Below are 24,486 nucleotides of genomic sequence, written 5' to 3'. Positions count from 1 at the left end.
ATAAGGAGTACTGGTTACACACAGGGATTACTGATTTTACAAAATGATTCACCACAAGGCTTTTTAAGTGTGAGCCCACCCACAGTTATCCTTTGTTAATGTATTTAAATACTTGGTCAGTGTCTGTTTTCCCCATTATACTGTGAACTCCATGAGGGTAGGAATCATGTCTGCTTTGTTCACTGCTCTACACCTATAACTTGGCAAAGTACCTAGCATATGAGCTCTTAAACTGTCACTGAATAAGCATGTTAAATGCATGAGTAAATATATCTAAAGTACAACTCATTTTTATGCACAGTTTTCAAAATCTGTTTTTATTTAAAACAGGGAGTGTTTATGGGGTCTGTACTTTATGGCCCATGGGCTGAATCCACCCACATCCATTCATTTACACATTATCCATGGCTGTTTTCACACAACAGTAAAGTTGAGTAGTTATGACAAAGACTGTAAAGCCCACAAATACAAAAATATTTATTATCTGCCTCTTTATAGGAAGAGTTCGCCTACCCCTGATCAATGGTCTAGATCAGCCCCATTACATGTATTAATACTTCTTAAAACCTACCATGTTACTATTTATTGTTGCTATTAAAAAACAAACCAAAACAAGAACTCTATCATAACCCCTGAGAACTCATAACCATAATAAGGACACAAAAACAAAATTACTTTCCATCAGATGCCACCTACTCGACTAGTCATATATGTTATTTCAATATTAAATGCAAAAATATACTTAGATAATATCATATACAACCTCTTAAAGAACTAGCAACAGCTCTGGAAAGAAAAAAGGAAGCTTTCAAAATACCTTAAAATTACAGGGACTAAAGAATCATTCTCATATACAACATTAAAATGTTACCAAGTTTTATACAAATTTTAAGTGTCCTCTTTAATGGCTTTTTTATCAAATTAATATTTGCCATCTCCTTACATTTTCTGCATCTCCCACCTCCCCTCCCACTGACACACATATGTATCAGCCAAGAAACGTTTACAAGTTATTGGTCTCCTTCAGGTTTAGCAGAGTGACATTATTTTGGTAGTATTTTGACAAAAAAATGAACTAAAATATAATAGCCTAGTTATTTTTGTTACACTTCTCCATGAAAGGTTTGTATGTAAGACTGAAACGATTAGTGTGGTAAACCCAGCTTCCAGGAGACTGAAGGATATTTCTTAAACGAAATTCTGGTTTCCCGACCATATTGTTTGGCAGAGAAACCTTGAATGTTGAAGACCTATTACATACTGCCTGACGACCAGCATTTAGGTGAATGATGGTTCCAAGCTAAAATGGATCGTCTCTTTACAGAATTATCTCCCTTCTTTAGCAATTTGCAACTAATAGTCAAGCAGCATGTTTTACCTGGTAAAAGCCATTTGTTCAAACAGTAGTTTAAAAAAAAAAAAAAGCCACCTGGTCAAGGTAAACACAGGTGTCATCACCACTTTGCACTTAAGGAAAATTCAGCGCAAGGAAACCAACAAATTTATTTTTATGCTTGTGAAGTCAGTCTCTCACTCGAATCAACAGAAACTAGGGATTAGCTGTTGTTCCCATCATTCTAGTCTTTCAGTTTACTTGATAAAAGTTGTGCCTAATCTTTGTAATCCAAATTTTGGAATTTTGATAACTGCTAAACATCATTTCCCATAAAATATCAGAAAATACTACAGATAATAAGGATAAGGGGCAGCCCAGGTGGCTCAGCGGTTTAGTGCCACCTTCAGCTCAGGGCCTGATCCTGGAGACCCAGGATCAAGTCCCACATCGGGCTCCCAGCAAGGAGCCTGCTTCTCCCTCTGCCTGTGTCTCTGCCTCTCTCTCTGTGTCTCTCATGAATAAATAAATAAAATATTTTTTAAAAAATAAGGATAAGTATTTTCATGTGTGTATATCAAAAAATGATTAAAAGTTTTAAATATACTTTTTAGGTACACAGTTGTATATATTTTAAAAGATTTATTCATTTTGAGAGAGACAGAGAGCAAGTGAGCGAGCGAGCAAGCACGTGGTGACTGGGCTGAGGGAGAGAATCTTTCAAGCAGATTCCCTGCTGAGCAAGGAGCCTGACATGAGGCTCAATCCCATAACCTATGAGATTATGACAGCAGAAACCAAGAGTTGGACACTCAACCAAATGAGCCACCCAGGAGCCTCTACAGTTCTATAAATTTTAGCAGATTCTATTGCCATGTAACCACAACAACCAAGATAAAGAATATTTCCATCGTCCCCAAAAGTTCCCTTATACCCTTTGTAGTTAATTCCCTCCCCTCCACTGCACACAACCACTAATCAGATTCTGTCCCTATAACTTTACCTTTCCAATAATGTTAAATAAATAGAACATGGGGAGGGGAGACAAACCATAAAACAGACTTAACTCTAGAAAACAAACTGATGATTACTGGAGAGGAATTAGGCAGGGGGATGAGCTAAATGGGTTATGGGTATTAAGGAAGGTACTTGTGATGAGGATTGAGTGTTGTACAGAAGTGATGAATCATTAAATTCTACACCTGAAATTAATATTACACTGTATGTTAACTGGAATTCAAATAAACTCAAGAAAATGGAATCATACAGTATACTAATACGCTTTAATTTGGCTTCTTTCACTTAGCTTCCATGTTGTTGCCGCATCGATAGTTCCTTGCCTTTTACTGCCAGTACTATTCCATTGCATGGATATACCATAATCCGCTTATCCTATCTGTTCACCACTTGATATTTGAGTTGTTCCCAGTTTTTGGCAGTTATGAATAAAAGTGCTATAAATATCTGCATACAGGTTTTCATTTGGCCACATGTCTTCATTTCTATTGGGTAAATAGCTAAAGGGGAATTGCTGGATCATATGCAGTATTTTCGAGTAAATGAATAATGTCCCAATATTTCAAGTACAAGCCACTGTTGCTTAAGTAACACATTTCTTTTTTGTTTCTAAGCCCTCTAAGGTATTTAAACATTATACCCTGTTAGGGCCCTGCTGCTCTCATAGCCTGCTTCTTCATCTTAGAAGACTGGGAGGATCTATAGCTGTTTTGAGATTTAAACAGAAACAGTTTTAGTCTACCACTCAAAGGTTCTTAGCCTGTATAACACCCCCAAAACTAGTGGATTTCAGATCTATTTGATTCCAGTCAGTTCCATATGCCATTACCACATCCACATTTTCTTCCAAGACTATTTCTTTATACTGAACACCTCACCCTCCTTCCACCTCCCCCCAACTTTAAAAATGGCTTACTTTGAGGTTGTCAGGCTTCTATGGGGAAACTATACCTTTAGTTAGAGCTTTGCCCTAACACATTTCATCCAATTGGAAAGTTTCACTAGGTGCCATTCAAAATGATCCTTGCCCAGAAGAAACTTAATCCATTATAAAGTTTTATCAAATAGTATGAAGACCACATCTTTAGTCTGATCTTTGCATCAAGGCTGAGCTTTGAAAGGCTTTTGTTCCTCAAAGATTCTCTTAATTTTATCTCATATTTTTTTTGGTCTAAAAGCAGCTAACCCTACAAAGCTAACCCTAACTGTAATCAAGACAGTGTGGTACTGCCATAAGAACAGATCTGTAGATCGATGGAATAGAAATGAGAGTCCAAAAATAAAGCCATGTGTCTCTGGTCAGCTGATTTTTGACAAAACTGCCAAACCTCTCCCCCCAGAGCACAAGTTCATTTGACACCTGTTCTGGCTTCCAATTTACCAAAGGTGGCAGTTTTACTAAATCCATTGCGACTATATTAATAGTACTTCTCTATCTTTCCAGCCTCCAGGATTAGTTTCCTTGCTACCACTTAACTATGAAGCTAAGCAACACTTTCCAAGTTTTTGTCATAGGACACCTGATTCTCAATACCAATTGCTCTATTAGTTAGGATAAGCTAGGGCATTAACCACAAAATTTCAGTGGCTAAACACAAGGTAGCAATAGAGAAGGACAGAAGGCCCTTTTCCCCCATATGTTCCACATAGTTACCCAGAGACCAGGTGGGAGGTTTCATCAACTGGATTGTCACTGGTAATGGCAGAGAGCCAATTGGAGTTCAAAAAAGAGCTCATATCTGTTGGCTTGGAAGAGAATAATTTGATTTCTGCTTATAGCAAGAGACTTAGAACACTGGGTGATCACCGATGCCTCTGCTATAAGATTTTACAGTTTTATTCATACAGATCTTTTATGTTTCCTGTTAAGTTTATTCCTAAATACTTTTGGTTCCCTGTTTTGTTTTGTTTTTTTTTGTTTTTTGTTTTTTTTTGACATACCTGAAGTGCACGTGAAACTCAAGGAAGAAAGATCTAATATATTGTATTGCATTTTTACTAATTTATTTTTATCTAACTTACATATGCAATTTTAAAAGGTAGTATAAAATGTAAGAACAGGCTCAGAAATCTTACCAACTGTGGTTTGCATCTCAGTGAAATCACATATTATCTATATATCCTTGGGCAAGCTACTGAACTTTGCTAAGCTCCAATTTCCTTATTTTTAAAATGAAGACATAATATTTATTTCAAAATAATACTTTGAGAACTAAATGACATAAAGTAGGTAAAGGGTTTACATTGTGTCTGGCTGGTATAAGCCCCGATTTTGGGATGTCTGGGTGGCTCCGGGGTTGAACATCTGCTCTGGCTTAGGGTGTGGTCCCAGAGTTCCGGGATCAAGTCCCACATCAGGCTCCCTGATTGGAGCCTGCTTCTCCCTCTGCCTGTGTCTCTGCCTCTCTCTCTGTGTCTCTCTCATGAATAAATAGATAAAAATCTTAAAAAAAAAAAAAAAGCCCCGATTTTATGAGTAAATATTATTCTTCAAATTATAGATTTCCAATACTTACATGCAAAAAGATTTTTAATAAAAGATCTACATATATCATCAAAAAAATGATGTTTGAGAATTTAAGTTACTTACCTTAAGCTGTAATCCTCTTCCTTTTCATATGATTTAATTTGTGTTGAAACCGGCCTTGATTGTACTTCTTGCTGATCTCTCTAGTTAAATGAGTAAAGTTTATATATATATATATATATATATATATATATATATATATATATATATATATATATATAATCTTATTCCAAATCTAACAAATAATAATGAATCTGTATAAGGCATTAAAACAAATTATTGCCTATTCTTCACTACTATCCCCAAGGGGGATGGGAGAATTTAAAAGAAAAATGTATAGAGTAAAAATTGAAAAAAGTCTGAAATCAGCTATTTTACTGGTCTAAGGAATACTAATATATCCTATCAATAAATAATGGGAATGTTAATGCTTAAGAAGCTGCTTAAAGTAGGAATAACCAATTTGATAGCCAGAATGGGGCAAAATAGGCTTACATTATCTAGTGATATAACTTCACTACATTTTTTTCTAACTATAAATCTTACTAGTCTAGCCCTAAGAATTTGAATTACGTTCAAATGCAGAAGAAACAAATCATCATCTGAGTATGAGTAATGATTATCTTTTATTCAACTTTTATCCTGAGCCTGTTTTATTTCTGAATTACCAGCATTCATTCTATATCTACTCTCAAATATTAAAGTACTGGGAAAGATTATTAAATATTAATGTTCTTAATAATTATATGATTGGAACATCTAAATGGAAAAAGCTTTTTCAGTGGCTTTTAGGAAATGTGTGCCTATCAAAAACATATACATGCATATAAACATATACCTATTCATATATTCATGTTTAATCTGTGATAATTCATTGAGCTACAAAATTATGCTTTGGGCACTTAAGAAAGTTAAAAAAACAAGCACTCACGTGAAATTAATAATAACTGCATATTCACTTACTATTACTTCCTCAGCCTGTCGAACCAAATCAGCCGTTTTTGCCTGTAATTCTGCATTTAAACGCCTAAAAAGCCAAAAATAATTTAACGTTTCGGAAATACTGAAGATTCTAACAAAAATAAAATTAAATTTCAGTAACTACACTTTAGCCAATGAAGAAATGTCAAAACATACACATTTTTACTCTAAAATTACCATTACTATTGGAACACTTACCCCCAACTTTTCATGATTCCTCATCTTTTGTGGTAGAAATTCAAACAATAACTCCTGGCCTCTCTCAAGGTGTAATGACTTATTTGGGTAGGATAAATTGGGTGGGTTCAACTCAGTTCCAATCTCCATCTTCTTGGAATCAATTCCAAATGGGGGCAGGAGTGGGGCAGGGGAGGGGAGAGGCCTGCTTTGGTCTGGGGTGTTGCTGCAACCAGGGAGATAAATCTGGGGTTTAGTGAGTAGGCCTAATATGGCTCACATCTTAGCTCCACACTTCAGTATCAGCTTCAGAAACAAAGGTGCTTGTTTTGACCTCTACCTGCCACTCCTTTCCCCCACCTTCAATCTATTTGGAATCTAGCAAAGAATAGGAATATTATTTGGCCTCAGTTAGAATGGAAGAATGGCAATATCACTGAAGGAAACCATTTTTAAAGACAAAATGCTCATAATCCTACCACCATCATCCAATTGTTTCTATTTTTCATATTCCCTTCTAAGTTTCACTTATATACACAATTATATAGTTCCCCCATAAATATATAAAAGGAATATGTTTAACTCTACATAATCTTTATAATTCATGCCTTAAATGGCTACACAATATTGTAATGAGTTGCACTTAACATGATATACTGAACTGTTCCTACTATTAAAGTCCCTTTTTCACTTTTAAAGGTTAACACTACAATAAACAGCTTCAAAAGAATATAACTTTAAAATTTTATTTTATTCATAGCTCACATTTCCAGATCATCTAGGCTCTTATGAAGGGAATATGTTGAGCAATTTTTAAAATGAGATATCTTTTTTGTCTTAGATATGTGATTCAGAATAAAGATCACCAACAATCCCCACTTCCAGAAAAAAAAAAAATAGTACTCTATCTCTTCTTAAAACAGTCTAATGTTTTAAGAAATATTTTTATATCTTAGGATAAGTTAATCAAAAGAAAAATATCTAATAAAGACTTAGAGTTATATTTAAGATACCATTATTTGATTTCTCATATTTCCTTAACAAGAATCCTGAGAGCTTAAATAGAAGCTTCTGGTCAATATAGTGTTCTGAGATGACTCAGAGCTCTATTCTGCTCCAAACCAATGGACATGTTGGATAAAAAGCAATGAAGGAAATATTGCTAAGCTCCAACTCAGGCAAGGGAAATACCCTGGCACTAAAAATAAAGCAGCAACTCAAAGTGAGAGCAGTAAACAGGAACAGAAGCCAAAACAGTCTAACAGCTAAAAATTGATGCATGTGTGGGAGTCACCAAGGGCTACACCTGTGAAACAGACTACAAAAACACTACCCATAACCTTAGATGAACAGAAATGAAACTGGAGCCATGGGTGGAAAAAATTCTCTTGTGAGTAATCATAGCAAATTCATCTTACCCAGATGGTACAGGGACCATATGCCAAATTTTACTATAGAAAGCTGCACCAAAAAAAAAAAAAGAAAAAGAAAGAAAGAAAGAAAGAAAGAAAGAAAGAAAGAAAGAAAGATGCACCAAAACCAGTGAAAACTGATAAGCTAGGAAAAGTAAACATGAAGTCAACCTAGAAGGACATTTACTTATCTAGAATATATGAAACTCTCTCAGAAAGCAAACCTTGCTAAAAATGACTTCACCAACATAACAAAGTGCATCAAGAAAAAAATTGCCAAGACAATCAGCAGACATGACACAATTTCTATCATAACTAGATTATCTGAATCTAAAATCTATTTTAAAAAGATTTTTAAATCAGCATTTTTCATTTGCCCACTACCCCGAAAGCAGGAATAGAAACCGTTAGGCAAGAACAAGTATTTATTACAAAAGAACACTGAATTTAGAAAAGAACCAAATAGAAATTACATAAATGAAAAACACAGACATTGCACTTAAAAACTCAAACTCAATGGCTACACTGAACAATAGAATGAATTGAAGAGGAAGTGAATGAGAAAACAGATATGAGAAAATTCACCTACAAGGAAATACAGAGAAACAAAAAGATAAAAATACAAAAGAGAGGCTCACATACATTGAAAGACTGTAGGACAAAGACAGAGGTCTATTTACCTAATAGAAATTGCAGAAGGAAATCCCAGGGAAGGACAAAACGTCAATATTTGAATACTGAGAATTTTCCAGAATTGAAAAAAGACATGGATCTCAATTAGAATTAAGAAAACAGGGGTGCCTGGCTGGCTCAGTTGGTAGAACATGTGATTATTGAAATCGGGGCTGTGGGTTTGAGCCCCACATTGGGTGTAGAGATTACTTAAAATCTTAAAAAACAGAAAAAAAAAAAAAGCCCACACCTGTATACATCATAATAAAATTGCAGAACTTTAGAGACAAAAATAACATTTAGATTACCAAGGATTATTTGAACAGAACCAAGAAAAATAGACTACTAGCATGATGCTCTAAAAAGCTAAGATGGCTTTTCAACATTCTAGATTCCAATGGACAATGAAGTGTTATCTTTAATGGATTGAAGAGGAAGAAAACGGACCACTTAGAATTCTATATGCTGCTAAATTGTCATCGAAGAATAAATGTAACAAAATATTCAGAAAAGATGAGACTCAGAAATATGAAGTGGGGCAGCCCCGGTGGCGCAGCGGTTTAGCGCCGCCTGCAGCCCAGGGCGTGATCCTGGAGACCCTGGATCGAGTCCCACGTCAGACTTTCTGCATGGAGCCTGCTTCTCCCTCTGCCTGTGTCTCTGCCTCTCTCTCTCTCTCAATCTCTCTCTCTCTCTCTCTGTGTGTGTCTCTATGAATAAATAAATAAAACCTTTGAAAAAAAAAAAGAAATAATGAAGGCTCTACACTTCAGGAAGTAGGAAGCTGACTCTTAAAAAGAAAATTATGATAAGAAAAAACATTAGGAATCATAATGATAAATCTAAATTAGTACAGAATATAAAAATAACATCAATGATAACCTGAAGAGTAGGAGTATTCAAAACAAAGAGGAAGTAAAGTATTATCTAACTTAATGGATGGAAAAACCAAGTTAAAGCACTTTAAGGTTAGGCACCTGCCTTCGGCTCAGGTCATGATCCTGGGATCAAGTCCCCTATCAGGCTCCCAGAGAGGCACCAACTTCTCTTCCTGCCTATGCCTCTGCCTCTCCTCTTCTGGGCCTCTCATGAATAAATAAATACATCTTTTTTAAAAACCAAACAAAACTTTAAAGCATTTTAAGGTCTTCCCAAACCAGAAAAATAAAGACATAACAAAAATTCCTTCAATCCAACAGAAGACAAAAGAACAAAGAAAAGGGATAGTAAATAGAAAATACAAAAAATAAGATGGCTCAAACAACTTCAAATTAGTAAGCCCATTAATGTAAATAAACTCACTCATCAGAAGGCAGAAATGATTAGGCAGTATATAAAAATAATGTTTTTAAACTAAAGGACATAAAAAGCTTGAAAATAAATAAAAATAGCACTGAATAATAATGAAAAGAATTCATCTAGAAGATTTAAGTAAATCAAATAATATAGCATCCAAGCAAAAATGGACATAATTATGAGAAGAACTATAGTTCATTTTAATACACATCTAACAGGAACCAACAGAAGTAGCAGGGAGAAAAAATAGTGGGGATACTGATGTTATGGACAGCCAAATTAATTAGCTTAAACTAAGAGATTAGTCAACAAATAGTAAATATCCTATCAAAGAATACCTGAACATTTACAAAAATTGAGTATGTACCTGCTCACAAATTTAGTTTTTAAAAAAATAATATATAATTCTCTAACTATAGTACAATTAAAAATAAATTTTAGGGCAGCCCTGGTGGCTTAGCAGTTTAGGGCCTGCCCTCAGCCCACTGCGTGATCCTGGGATCGAGTTCCACGTTGGGCTCCCTGCATGGAGCCTGCTTCTCCCTCTGCCTGTGTCTCTGCCTCTCTCTCTCTCTCTCTCTCTCTCTCTCCCCCTGTATCTCCATGAATAAATAAATACAATCTTTAAAAAGTAAAATTTTAAAAATTTTAAAAATTAAAATAAATTTTAACAAAAATAAAACAAGCAAACACCCTATATTTTTGGGAACTCCTAAATAACCACTAAAAAAATCACAAAATATTTAAAACTAAATAATCACAAAAGAAATACATGTCAAAACAGTTCCTGAAATAAGCTGTAGAGAGAAATCTAGAAAAATTAAATGTAGTTATTAAAAAGAAAAAACTAAAAAACAAGTAAAATTTAAAAAGTAAGCTAAATATAAACTAAAAAGTTAAAAAATAAATAAATAAATCCACCACAATCAGAAGAGCTAGAATAAAGACCAATGAAATAAAAAAATAACATGGATTAGCAACAAAATCAAAAGCTAGTTCTCTGAAAAGACCAATAAAACAGAAAAACCTCCCAGCAAGATTGATAAAAAGACAAACACACATACACACAATGGAATATTATTCAGCCATAAACCAAGAATGAAATCTTGCCATTTGCATGGATGGAACTAGTCAGTATTTTGCTAAGCAAAGTAAGTCAAGAGAAAGACAAATACCACATTTCACTCATGTGGAATTTAAGAAACAAAACAAATAAGCAAAGGAGGAAAAGAAAGGGGAGGGATAAACCAAGAAACAGATTCTTAATTACAGAGAACTGATGGTTACCAGAGAGGAGGTGGGTGGGGGATGGGTTAAGTAGGGTGATGGGGATTAAGGATGGCACTGTTGTGATGAGCAATGGGGAATGTATGGAAGAGCTGAATCACTCTATTGTACACCTGAAATGAATATAACACTATGCTAACTAACTATACTGGAATTTTAAAACATAATTAACTATTAAAATAAAAAAATACACATATTAGAGTATATTTATACTATTACTTTTTTTTTTTTAAAGATTTTATTTATTTATGCATGAGAGACAGAGAGAGAGAGAGAGAGAGAGAGGCAGAGACACAGGCAGAGGGAGAAGCAGGTTCCATGCAGGGAGCCCAACGTGGGACTTGATCCTGTGACCCCAGGATCACACCCCGGGCTGAAGGCAGGCTCCAAACCACTAGCCACCCAGGAATCCCAATGCTATTACTTTTTAAAACACACATGAAGTGGAAACTTTTCTAGAAAACCATCAAATAACCAAAATTTATTCTGGAAGCACTTGTACATCTAAATAAATGAATAATCATCAATGAAACTGAATTGATAGGCAAAAAGATTACATAAAAAGGTATATCATACTCAATTTCACAATTTTAACCAAAGGATAGATGATCTCTGATTACAAAAAGGCTCTCAAGAACAGGAAAAAACATAAGGAAAACTACTCAGTTATTTCGTGTGGCTAGGATAATACTGATATTGAATCAGAAAGGAAAAGAACTAGAAAGAAGTATAAGAGTTTAGTTCAAAGATGCAAAAAATCTACATAAAGTTATAGCGATCAAATCCAGCAGTCTTCAGAGGAAAATAAAAAATATGCTTGGTAGTTCAGTATGTTAAAACATTAAATGCGTGTGTGTGTGCAAGCATTTAGGACAGGACATTTAATCACCTCAATTGGGGAAAAAAAAGTTTTGAAAAGATTTAACATTCATTCAAAATAGGAACTAAAGGAAGCAATGTCCTTTAACCTGATTAAAAGAATCTAGCAAAGCCACATCAAATTTCAAATACAGTGATAAATTAAGTGGGCTCCTTAAAATCATAACCAAGATAAGGATGCCCACCACCACTTTTTCTATTTCACACTGTAATGGAGGTTCTAACCAAATTGAGAAAAAAAGATGCGTGGGAAACTGTGAAGAGACAACACTATCATAATTTGCATATGATATAACTGTCATTATAAAAAATGCAAGGTGGGGCACCTCGCTGGCTCAGTTGATGGAGCATATAACTCTTGGGGCACCTGAGTGGCTCAGTCAGTTGAGTGTCTGACTCTTGATCTCAGCTCAAATTTTGATTTCAGGGTCCTGAGTTCAAGCCCCAAGTTAGATTCCACATTTAAGGAAAAAAAAAAAAAAAAAAGCCATTCATTACAGCCACAAAAACCGTAAGACACTTTGAAACAGATTATGTATGTGAGAGCTTAACGTGGTAATAGAAGATATTAAAGGAAACAAAAAACAAAAAACAAAAAACCCCACCCCTGTGTAAATGGAAATGTATCATATTAATGGCAGGAAAGATTCAATAGCATAAAGATGCCAGGGCTATGCAAAATAATCTATAAATCCAATGTAATTGGCATTTATGGGCATGGGGTGTGGGGAGAGATAAGACTTGCCCTACCAGCTATCAAGATCATTAAAACAGATGTGACGTAATCTTACTGTTGAGTTTTCTGGCTTTATAACATAGGCACAAAATGTAAAAATCTACTGACTTGAGCCACCAGAATATTCTGTAGTCTATCCTCTCAGACAGTGATTATTTCCTCCAAATATTCAACAGGAGCTGATTATAGAAGATTTTGCATTGGGATCCCCATGAAGTGCTGTGTTCTGCTGATTGAAAACATCCCAAATATGCTTAATATCAAGAATATGTGGCATAATACTGTTATTAACTCATATTCTTCTCTACAAGAATGGTCTTTTTCCTTTTCTGCACGGCACAGAGATAATCTAGCACAGAAGTAATTTATAGCTTCAGGCTGAGCCTGGGAGCTACTCTATTTGGATATGCCTCAGAGCTGCACACCTGAGTAAAAAACAGAACGAGGGGATCCCTGGGTGGCTAAGCGGTTTGGTGCCTGCCCTGGCTCAGGGTGTGATCCTGGAGACCCGGGATGGAGTCCCACATCAGGTTCCCTGCATGGAGCCTGCTTCTCCCTCTGCCTGTGTCTCTGCCTCTCTCTGTCTCCCATGAATAAATAAAATCTTAAAAAAAAAAAAAAAAAAAAAAAAAACAGAACGAGTAACTGGCCACATTTGCCACAAATTGACTTCTGCTGAAATAGAATAGCTCTTAAGACTTTTTATTTATTCATGAGAGACACACACACACACACACAGGCAGAAGACACAGGCAGAGGGAGAAGCAGGCTCCATGCAGGGAGCCCGATGTGGGACTTGATCCAAGGACTCCAGGATCACGCCCTGGGCTGAAGGTGGTGCTAAACCGCTGAGCCACTGAGAAGTCCCTCCTATAGACATCTTTAAGATTTCAAGCAAGACCATTACAACACATCAGTGCCAGGTGCAAAACAGACCCTTAATTAAGTAACTATATTATCCTAATCAATGCAGGTATTTGGTGCTATCTGTATATGGTAATGAAAATAACCATTTGGGGTTGAGCACAGCTGATTCAGACCTGTGCAAGATCAGTTGCTTAGGTACAGTCTTGAACTGGATTAATAGGCCCATTTCATTAAACAGAGGAGAATGCTATGGCAAATTAAATAAACCGTCTAGTTCATCAGAAGATAGTACAGTTCTATTTTAACTTTAAGTATGCTTTAATTTTATAAAACAAGATAAAAACAGAAAAGCAAACCATAAAAGACTCTTATATTGAGAGAACAAACTGAGGGCTGCTGGAAGGGAGGAGGGGGAGGGGAGTACCAGGTAGGTGGGTGATGGACGTTAGGAGGGTGCTTGTTGGGATGAGCATTGGGTGTTGTATGTAAGTGATGAATCACTAAAATCTACTCCTGAAACCAATACTACACAATATGTTAACTAACTTGAATTTAAAAAAAAAAAAAAAAGGAAAGGTGCCTTGGTGGCTCAGTTGGTTGGATGTCTGCCTTTGTCTCCTGTCATCATCCTAAGGTCCTGGGATAGAGCTCGGCTCAGGCTCTCAACTCAGGCTCTCTCTCTGCTCAGGCTCTCCCTGCTTCTCCCTCTTCCTCTGTGCGCCCTCTTGCACTGTCTCAAATAAGTAAATGAAACCCTTTTCAAAAAGAATAAATAAACTAGTCAGAGAATCTGAATACAAATCATATGGTAACTCTATGTTTAACCATCTGAAGCAGTGCTATAATGTTTCCCGAACTTTAAATTAGGTAAATGATAAAGAAAATGAGTTGTTAAAATATAATTTTGTACGGGCATATGCGATGACCAGAGACCTGGTCTCTGACTTTAAAGGATTTACTGACCAGTGGAGGAAACAGACAAAGAGAGTCACTGGGAAGCTTAACATAATCAGGAACACCAGGTTAGCTGTCCAGGTGTAAGGCATGTGTGTGACTGCCCTCAAGGGAAGAGCTCTGAGTAACTTAAAGGCCAGGGAGGCTGGAGACTGGTAGGCAAAAAAAAAAAAAAAAAAAGGGAGAGCACTAAGTCAAACAAGGGACAGAAGCTAGATGTGACAGTTTCTAAAGTAGACCTGGCAACCACTGCAACGTTCGAGGCAAGGGACTGACAGGATCAAATTAAATGATTTACCCCCGGCTTCTGTGTGAAATGGTCCAAGAATGAAGAAAGCACGTGTCAGAGTAGGCGTAATTACGCTGAGAGCAGAAAGAGGGAAGGACATCCTCCTCCCAACTCCGCCAAATGTAGATGAGAACGAGGGTTCCAACCGCACCACTGAGAGAGAGAAACCAAGCCTTAAAGAAATCTACGAAATTAAACTCTAGGAGCTCCAAATTAAGTGGGTTTTCTTAAACTAGAAACTGAACTTCTGGCAACGCCTGCTTCCCAAATCACCTCTAGCAGTTACCACTTTGCGGATGGACACGTTTACTTGAGCAAAATAAATGTTCACTCCTTTCCAACAGCTCAGGCGCAGGGGAAGAAAAGATGAAGACCAGCGAACCGGATGATGAAAAGAGAAGGGTGAGCAGGGAGTGACCCCAAAGACCCAGTCAGTCACCAGGAAAGCACTTGCGAGCAACCTCCTCTGGGTAATAAAAGAAAGAAGGAAAAACTGAACGGCCTAATCTCTTACTTATATTCTTCCTCCCTGGCAAAGAGGTCCCGTCGAGACGCAGCAGGTTGCTGACCACGCGGCGGGAGCGGAGTGCCTGAAACGCTCCGTCTCTAAAAGAGAAAGAGACGTTCAGACCCAAAGTTTAATTAGGTTCCGTGTTCTCCGGCCGGCTGCGAAGCTAGTAGTTAGCTCCCCGGGGGTCGGGCTGAACTAACCTGGGAACCAACACTTCGCCCCGCCATCTTTTAACAGCGACCGCGACGCTGTTACCAAGGCAACGAACGTATCTTCCCGCGAGAGTTACGGCATCGCCGACGGCCTACCGCCCCGAGCGCAGGCTCCGCCCATTCCTGGGCTCTGGGCAGCAGGGGCGGGGCCTGGGGGCGGGGCCTGGGGGCGGGGCCTGGGGGCGGGGCCTGGGGGCGGGGCCTGGGGGCGGGGCCTGGGGGCGGGGTAGAGGGCGGTCGGCGGCGCTAGCTGCGGGCGGGGAGGGCGACCCCAGCTCTGCGCTGCCCTCGCTGCGGAGAAGCCAGCCTAGCGCGCAGACAGAAACTCTTAAGTTGGAGTGGGAGAGGTTTCAACCAAGGCAGGCAGGTCCGTTTCTAAAACTCAGTAACTCAGCAAGCTAGTAAAGCCCCTACTCTGTTATTTCTCTTCCAAACTTACTGGCCACTTCGACCTCCAGTTTTTAAAAAAACGAACTCTTCATTGGAATTCTTTTTTTTAATTTTTTTTTATTTTTTAGATTTTATTTATTTATTCATGAGAGAGAGAGGCAGAGACACAGGCAGAGGGAGAAGCAGGCTCCGTGCAGGGAGCCCGACGTGGGACTCGATCCCGTGTCTCCAGGATCAGGCTCTGGGCTGAAGGTGGCGCTAACCGCTGAGCCACCCGGGCTGCCCCCATTGGAATTCTAAGTTCTAATTTCACACATTTATTTACAGCATGATTAAAGGCTCAGTCTTTCAAATCAGTCACCCTAAGTTCACGTTCTGGCTCTGCCACCTAACTAGTTGTATTCTCTTGGGTAAATCACTCTGTATCTTGGCTACTTCGCCAATAAAATGGCAGTAAGAACAGTACTATGAGAAGTGAATCTGTGATTAGGATTGTGGCTGACACACAGAAAGTTAAATTTTTCAACTCTTGGTATAAAATCAGGAGTACATAAATAAACCTTCACATTTAGGGTGTTAGCCTTAAAAAAAATTTAACTGCCTGTTATTTTACCAGCAGAAATGGATTTATTTGGGAATACAGAATTGCCATCTGAAACAAGCAAGCTGAAGCAGAACTACAGGCAAGTCCAAGGAACAAAGGGGAGAACCGCTCTTACACAAGAAAGGGGGATGCTGGGAAAGCCGTTATAAACAAAAGTCCATTGAAATAAACTGGGAGTTTGAAGTGCAGTGGCTCTCCATTGGCGGGACGGTGACAGCCTCTTATTGGCTGGGCTGTTGCCAGGGCATGAGGAACACCCTTCTTCCTCTTACTGGGATAGTAAAGTGTATCCACGTGCAAATCTGTCTCTTCCTGTTGGATTTGTAATCATCAAGTGGTAAAGTTTGAGAACTACCCCCTAATGGTCTCCTGACTCTATTCTCAACAAAGTTTCCATTTATTAATTTTCACAAGAGTCAACATTTAGCAAGGGTGCCAAGACCATTCAGTGGGGACAAGAATTGTCTTTTAACAACTGATACTGGGATGAGTGGATACACGCATGCAAAAGAATGAAATTGGACCCTTACTTCACACAGGATATAACAATTAATTCAAACTGGATCAAAGACCTAATCTTAGATACAAATATAAAGATCTTCAAAGAAACCATAGGTGAAAATCTTCATTACCTTAAATTAAGTAATGATGTCTTAGATATAACGCTAAAAACAAGCCACAAAAGAAAACTCAATAAACTGAGCATCATCAAATCAAAAACATTTTGTTTAAAAGGATACCATAAATAAAGTGAAAGATGAAAAATAACAAGTGTTGGGGGACATGTGGAGAAATTCAAATCCTCATACACTTTTGGTGAGAATATAAAATTGTGCAACCACTGCAAAAAACAGCCTGGCAGTTTTATATAGAGTTGCCATGTGAGCTAGCAACCTACTTCTAGGTATATATCCAAGAAAAATGGAAATTTCTCATATACCTTCACAGAAAGTTGTACACAAATTTTATATAGAAGCATTATTCAGAATAGCCAAAAGATAACCCAAATGATCATAGACTGATTAATGGCAAATAAAACTGATTATTTTTTTAAAGAATGATATAATAGTTTTATTTTTTCAGAAGAATTTTATGTATTTATTCATGACACACACACACAGAGGCAGAGGGAGAAGCAGGCCTCCTGCAAGGAGCCTGACACGAGACTCGAACATGGATCCCAGGATCACTCCCTGAGCTGAAGGCAGATGCTCAACCCCTGAGCCACCCAGGCCTCCCAATAGTTTTATTTTAAGATAATTTTTTTTTTAGAGAACAAATCAAGGGTTGCTGGGGGGCAGGGGTGGCTAAAGGAGGGATGGGTCTTTTTTTTTAAGATTTATTTATTTGACAGAGAGTGAGAGAGCAAAAGCATGAGGAGTGGCAAAGGGAGAGGGAGAAGCAGGCTCCTTGCTGAGTAGGGAGCCTGATGTGGGGCTTGAACCCAGTACCCTGGTATCATGACCTGAGCTGAAGGCAGCTGCTTAACTGACTGAGCCACCCAGGTGCAATACGTACAATGGACTATTATTCAGCACCAAAAAGTTATGAAGTACTGATACATACTACAATATGGATGAGCCTTGGGATAAAATGAAATGTGAAAGAAGCAATTCAGAGTAGACTAAATATTGCATGATTCTAATCCAATATGACCACATATTATATGAAATATCCAGAATAGGAAAATACATAGAAACAGAAAGGAGATTGGTGGTTGCCTAGTTTGACAGATGATGGGGGATTAGCTAAGGGGTTGCAATGGTTTTTGTGGGATTAATGTAAATGTACTAAAATTGATTGTGATAATGGTTACACAACCTTGTTGACTATACTAAAAGCCAGTAAATAGTGTGTACTTTTTATGGGTAAATGGTAGGTATGTGAAATATGTCAATCAAGTTCTTAAAATATTTAAAAATTTAATTATTAAATGGAAAGGTCAAGGGACAGAGAAAGGAATACCACACTAAAGCTAATCAAAAGAGAATTGGAGTAGCTATATCAATCTCAAGCAACGCTGACTTCAGAACAAGGAAATTATCAGCAACAAAGAAAAGCATTACACAATGATAAAGAGGTTAACACTCCATAGAAACACAACAATCCTTTATGTGTATGCACCAAACAATTTAGTGTTAAAATGCATGAAGCAAAACCTAAAAGGACTGCAAAAAGATAAAGATAAATCCACTAACATATTGGGGATTTTGATACCCCTTTTCAGTAATTGATAGTTAAAACAGGCAGAAAATCAGTAAGGATATAATTGTCCTAAATAGCACTATCAATCATCTTGATCTAATTGACATTTATAGAATACTCCCTTCAAACAGAATATACATTCTTCTCAATGTCAAAACATTCACCAAAATAGACCACATTCTGGGTCATAAGATACATATTAATAAATTTAAAAGAATAGAATTTATATTAGTTTCCTAGGGCTGCTGTAACAAAGTACCACAAACTGGGTGACTTAACACAGAAGAAATTTATTGTCACACAATTCTAGAAAATAGAAGTCCAAACAGGTGTTGGCAGGGCCATGCTCCTTTTGGAACCTGAAGGGGGGAATCCTTCCTAGCTTATGGTGGTTGCTGTCACTCCTCAGAATTCTTTAGGTTGCAGATGCATCATTTTAATCTGTGCCTCTGTAATCACACAATGCTCTCCCCAAGTGTCTCTGTCTTCACGTGGCATTTCTTCTCATAAAGACTGTAGTCATATTGACCAAGGACACTGTTTCATGTCAATCTCAGCCTATCAGCAGTGATGCTATTGGCTAGGAATGCCTGGGGCACTCACCTGGGCCCATACTACTTGTGGCAAGCCTGCATAGATATTTCCACAACCAGAGCCAGGGTTGTGAGTGGACAGGCCCTTATGGTTCTTATTATGAATGCAAGATGCACCTCAGTCACAACTATCAGGGAAAAACAAGGTTCATTACTTACAAATCCTGGAGGGTACACAGCATGCCCAAGGACCATGCAAAGGAGGTTGCAGGTAGACAGAGGGAATTCACACCTGGGGTTATGCCTTTATCAGGATTGAGAATGGGTTGCCTAGGGTTTCTGTGATTCAGTCTTTATTGGTGGGTTTTCAAATGTAAGAATGGGAATTTGGGTACAAGGAAGGGAAAGAAGTCAGTTACTCAAGCAGTCAGTTATGTAGGTTACCCAAGGCTTCCTAAAAGGAAAATTTCATGGGTAGGCGAGGCCTGGCTCTTTATCTAGCTGTCTAGGTAGTAATTGTGTCATCCAGCTGGCAACATGTTTATTCAAGATAGATATATTTGAGGGGACCCCCGGGTGGCTCAGTGGTTTAGCACCTGCCTTTGGCCCAGGGCGCGATCCTGGAGTCCTGGGATCGAGTCCCACGTCGGGCTCTCAGCATGGAGCCTGCTTCTCCCTCCTCCTGTGTCTCTGCCTCTCTCTCTCTCTATGTCTATCATGAATAAATAAATAAATAAATATTTTTTAAAAAAAGACAAGATAGATGTATTTGAAAGGGATGCCTTGGCAATCGAATGCTTAATGTCAGCCACTTACACTACAGACCCATCCTAAATGCCCTCATCTTAATTTGATTACATTTGCAAAGACTCTACTTCCAAATAAGGTCAATCCACAGGTTGGGGAGCATGGTTTCGGACTTTCACGTATTTTTTGAGGGGATACAATTCGACCTATAATAAGATCATACTGATTATGTTCTCAGCCCACAATAGAATTAAATTAGAAGTCATGTAACAGAAAAATAGCTGGGAAAATCCCAAAATAGTTGGGGATAAAACACATACTTCTAAATAAGACATGAGTCAAAGAAATCTCAACAGAAATTTTAAAAATATTAAAAAAATATTTTGAACTAAAAAATATTTTGAACTAAATGAAAATGTAGCCTATTAAAACTTGTTGGATATAGCAAAAACAGTGCATAAAGTACTTACTATTAAGTGCATATATTAGAAAAGAAGAAAAACCTAAAATTGACAATCTAAGTTTCCACCCTGGCAATGAAAGAAAGAAGAGCAATTGATGTTAAAGAGAGAGAGAGAGAAAAAAAGAAAGAAATAAAAAGTAGAACAGAAATCAATGGACTTGGGACACCTGGGTGGCTCAGCGGTTGAGCATCTGCCTTCTGCCCTGGTCGTGATCCCAAGTCTGCAGATCAAGTCCCACAGCAGCTCCCCATAGGGAGCCTGCTTCTCCCTTTGCCTGTGTCTCTGCCTCTGTGTGTGTGTGTCTGTGTGTGTGTCTCATGAATACTGCCCCCCCTCTCTGTTCTCATGAATAAATAAATAAAATCTTCAATGGGGGGGGGGTTACCAGGGTGGCTCAGCAGTTGAGTGTCTGCCTTTGGCTCAGGGCGTCATCCTGAGTCCAGGGATCGAGTTCCACATCAGGCTTCCTGTGAGAAGCCTACTTCTCCCTCTGCCTGTATCTCTGTCTCTCTCTAAAAAAAAAAAAAAAAAAAAAAAAAATTAATTAAATAAAAAGAAATCAATGAAATTGAAAATGAAAACAATAGAGAAAATCACAGAAAACAAGAATCTAGTTTTTGGAAAGATTAATAAAATCAATAAACCTCTAGCCATGTTAACCAAGGAAAAAGAAAAAAGATGTAAAATTACCCATTTTGTGTTATTTCATTTGATGGTCAGTTAGGTATGACCACAAGCAGAGACACAGGAGATAAGCAGGAGGCATAGCATGCCATACAAAACTACATAGGAAAGCCTCAGTTGGTAAGAAGACAGAAAACAGAAACAAGGGAAAAACTTAGGCTAGAACTTTATTGGGGTTTCTGCAGAAAAGCCAAGGTGAGGTGGTTTAGGATTGGCTAGTTTGAATCCTTTCAGCAGGCTTTGGGGCACAGAGGCTGTCCCTAGTTGCATGGAATCCGGTCCTGGGACAATTAAGGCAGAGAAATATTGCTTCCTGGGGTATATAAGGACAAGTAAAGGAGATATTACTCTGGATTAGTTACTTTGCATACCAAAGGCATGTTCCTGGCTGAGCCCTTTGCTATCTCTGAGAATTGGCTAGCCCCAGGAAAGACAATCTCTCACCAGGCAGAAAAATTTTTTCAAGATGTCAAAACGTCATAATCCACAGAAAATTTAAAAATATAAACAATGAACTACCAGGATCAGAAATGGAAGAGGGATCATCATTAATTATCCCATGAACATTAAAAGAATAATAAAAGAACACTATAGACAACTCTATATCCACAAATTTGATAACTTAGATGAGATAGACCAATTCCTTGAAAGATACAAACTACCAAAACTCACACAAGGAGAAATGGATAAAGATTTTTGACTCAGTCCTCAGGGACTGAGTAAAAACCTTCTGAGAAAGAGAGTGCCTGGCCCAGATGGTTTCATTGGTGAATTCTACCAAATGTTTAAAGAAGAAATGGTACTAATTTCCCACAATGTCTTCTAGAAAATAGAAATAGAGGGAACGTTTCTAATTAATTCTATTAGCCCAGCATTACCTTAATAATGAAAGCAGTTTAACACAGTATAAGAAGAGAAAACAATAGACTGATATCTCTCATGAATATAAATGCAAAAATCTTCAACAAATATTAGCAAATAGAATCCAACAATGTACAAGAAGAATTACACAACATAACCAAGTGGGGGATTTATTCTAGGTGTAGAAAAATGATTCAGGGATCCCTGGGTGGCGCAGCGGTTTGGTGCCTGCCTTTGGCCCAGGGCACGATCCTGGAGACCCAGGATCAAATCCCACATCAGGCTCCCAGTGCATGGAGCCTGCTTCTCCCTCTGCCTATGTCTCTGCCTCTCTCTCTCTCTCTCTCTCTCTCTCTCTCTCTGTGACTATCATAAAAAAAAAAATGATTCAACATTCTAAAATTGACATAATTCAGCATATAAAGAAGATAAAGAAGAAAAATCATATGATCATTAATACTGATGCAGCAAAAGCTTTTGAGAAAATCCCAAAACTTATATTCTAGAAAATTTCTCAGCAAAAAATTCTCAGAGGAAAACATTCTCAACTTGATTAGGAACATCCACCAAAAACCTACAGCAAACGTCATACTTAAAGGTGAGAAACTGAATAGTTCCCCCTAAGGTCAGGAACAAGGACATCCTCTCTCACCATTCTTATTTAATATCATACCTAAACTCTTACCTGGTAATAAGACAAGAAAATGAAATAAAAGGTATAGATTTGGAAGGAATAAATACAATGTCTTTGTTCAGAGAAGACATAAGTATCTATGCAGAAGATTTCAAAGAATCACCAAAAAACTACTTCCTGCAACTAATGAACAAGATTGATAAACAAAATGTGGTATACATATACAGAGAAATGTGGATCCATGCTTTAACATGAATGAACTTTGAAAACATGTTAAGTGAAACAAACCAGACACAGAAGGACAAATATGATTCCACTTATATGAGATACCTAGAATAGGCAAGTTCAGAGACAGAATATAGACTGTCTCTGGGGAGAGAGGGACTGGGTAGTTATTTTTTAATGGGTACAAAGTTTATGTTTGGGATGATGAAAAAGCTCTGGAAGTGGAAAATAGTGGTCATTGCACAACATCGTGAATGTACTTAATGCCATCAGACTGTATACTTAAAAAATAGTTAAAATGGTAATATATATATATGTGTGTGTGTATATATATATGCACACATATGTATGTGTGTGTGTATAACCACAATAAAAAAATTCCAGTTGAGGAGCATCCTGCAAAATACCTGATCAGTACTTTTCAAAACTATCAAGATCTTCCAAAACAAGGGAAGTTTGAGAAACAATCATAAGCACAAGGAGCCTACAGAGACATGACAATAAAAATGTAAAGTGGTATTCCATATAGAATCCCGGGACAGAAAAAATACATTAAGTTAAAAAACAAAGAAATCTGAATAAACTATAGACTTCAGCTCATAATAATGTGTCAAGAATGGTTCATTAGTTCTAACAAGTGTGCCATACTGGTGTAAGATGTTGATGATACGGTAAACTGGGTGCAGTGTATATGGAAACTCTGTACTATATTCTCAGTTTTTCTGTAAACCTAAATCTGTTCCAAAAACTAAACTCTATTTAAAAAAAAAATAAGCTAAAAGAAACGTCTTTAACAGAAGTGTGAGCTAGATCATCTGCAGCACCCTCATCCTGTAAAACAACCAGATTCTGTCAAACATATTTGCATTGCTGAGTCTGCAAAAGTAAGGCAAATTTCTGTGTCCTCCTGACATCTCTCACTCCAGCTCTCTGCCCCCTCAGATAAACAAAACTGATTCTGCAAATATGCAATTAAGAATAAAATGGACTAACCCAAGAAAATGCACATAAAAGAACTGTGCTCAGAAAACAAGACTTAGCTCAATAGTAATATGAAGGGGTTAAACCAGAGACTCTTGCTGTAAGCTACTAAATTAACTGATAAAGGTTCCAAAATAGTTCCAAATTGGTAATGTCCCTAGGCTTCCAGCAAGATCTAACACAAAACCTCTTCAGCCCCCTAGATTCCTGGATTAAGATCAAGAAAATGTGAGTGCACCATCAAAAATCAAAAGAAATTATAAATATTTATAACTCCAAAGAAAGTCAGATATCAAAATTTCATCATTCTGGAGTGCCTAGGTGGCTCAGTTGGTTAAGTGTCTGCCTTCTGCTCAGGCCATGATCCCAGGGTCCTGGGATTGAGCCCCACATCAGTTTCCCTGTTCAGCAAGAAGTCTCCTTTTCCCTGTGCCCCTCTCTCCCACTTCTACACTCCATCTCTCTCGCTCACCCTCTCAAATAAAGAAAATCTTTGAAAAAAAACAACACAAAAAACCAAAATTTTATCAGTTATGTAATATAGAATATCTATTTAGAAAATATTTAAAGAAATAAGGGATAATTATAGCGATGAGTAAGCAACAAAGGACTATCAGGAATGGTCAAGTAGTTGTGACTAATAATTATAGAAAGCTTTTAGATATTAAACACATATTTGTTGAAATAAAAACATTCAGTGGATAGGTTGAATGTCACATATTACACAGATAAATTGTTAACCATAAAATACCTAAGAGAACTCTCCAGAATGAACAGAGAATGATAAGGACATAGTAAATATAAAATAAACGATAATTACAGAAGTTAGGCTGAGAAGATCTGACATATTAATAACCAGATTTTATTTTTTCTTTTTTTTTAGATTATTTATTTATTCATGAGAGACACACACAGAGAGAGAGAGGCAGAGACACAGGCAGAGAGAGAAGCAGGCTTAATGCAGGGAGCCCAATGTGGGACTCGATCCTGGGACTCCAGGATCATGCC

At 37.5% G+C, this 24,486-nt stretch overlaps 1 protein-coding gene across 10 annotated transcripts in view; it reads right to left on the bottom strand.

Moving 5' to 3' along the window:
- TEX9 (testis expressed 9) overlaps positions 1-24,486 on the bottom strand; it is a 196,674-nt gene that overhangs the window by 40,565 nt on the left and 131,623 nt on the right. For 5 of the 10 annotated variants that reach the window (XR_012022597.1, XM_072808738.1, XM_072808733.1 and 2 more), the window contains exons 2-4: positions 14,942-15,033; positions 5,841-5,904; positions 4,941-5,020 (exon numbers count right to left, since the gene is read on the bottom strand). Coding sequence is in view for 9 of the 10 variants with exons in the window: in XM_072808738.1 (XP_072664839.1) it covers positions 4,941-5,020; positions 5,841-5,904; positions 14,942-15,033 (236 nt within the window). In the remaining variant the exon portion in view is untranslated. Of the gene's footprint in view, positions 1-4,940; positions 5,021-5,840; positions 5,905-6,056; positions 6,086-8,127; positions 8,289-14,941; positions 15,034-15,138; positions 15,266-24,486 lie in introns of those variants that run through there. The other 5 variants (XM_072808732.1, XM_072808731.1, XM_072808735.1 and 2 more) reach the window with 5 other exon arrangements.

This window comes from Canis lupus, chromosome 32, assembly GCF_048164855.1.
Source record: "Canis lupus baileyi chromosome 32, mCanLup2.hap1, whole genome shotgun sequence".
NCBI classification, from domain to species: domain Eukaryota; kingdom Metazoa; phylum Chordata; class Mammalia; order Carnivora; family Canidae; genus Canis; species Canis lupus.
The sequence above is the reverse complement of the archived record's forward strand: the minus strand, read 5'-3'. Positions and strand labels throughout refer to the sequence as shown.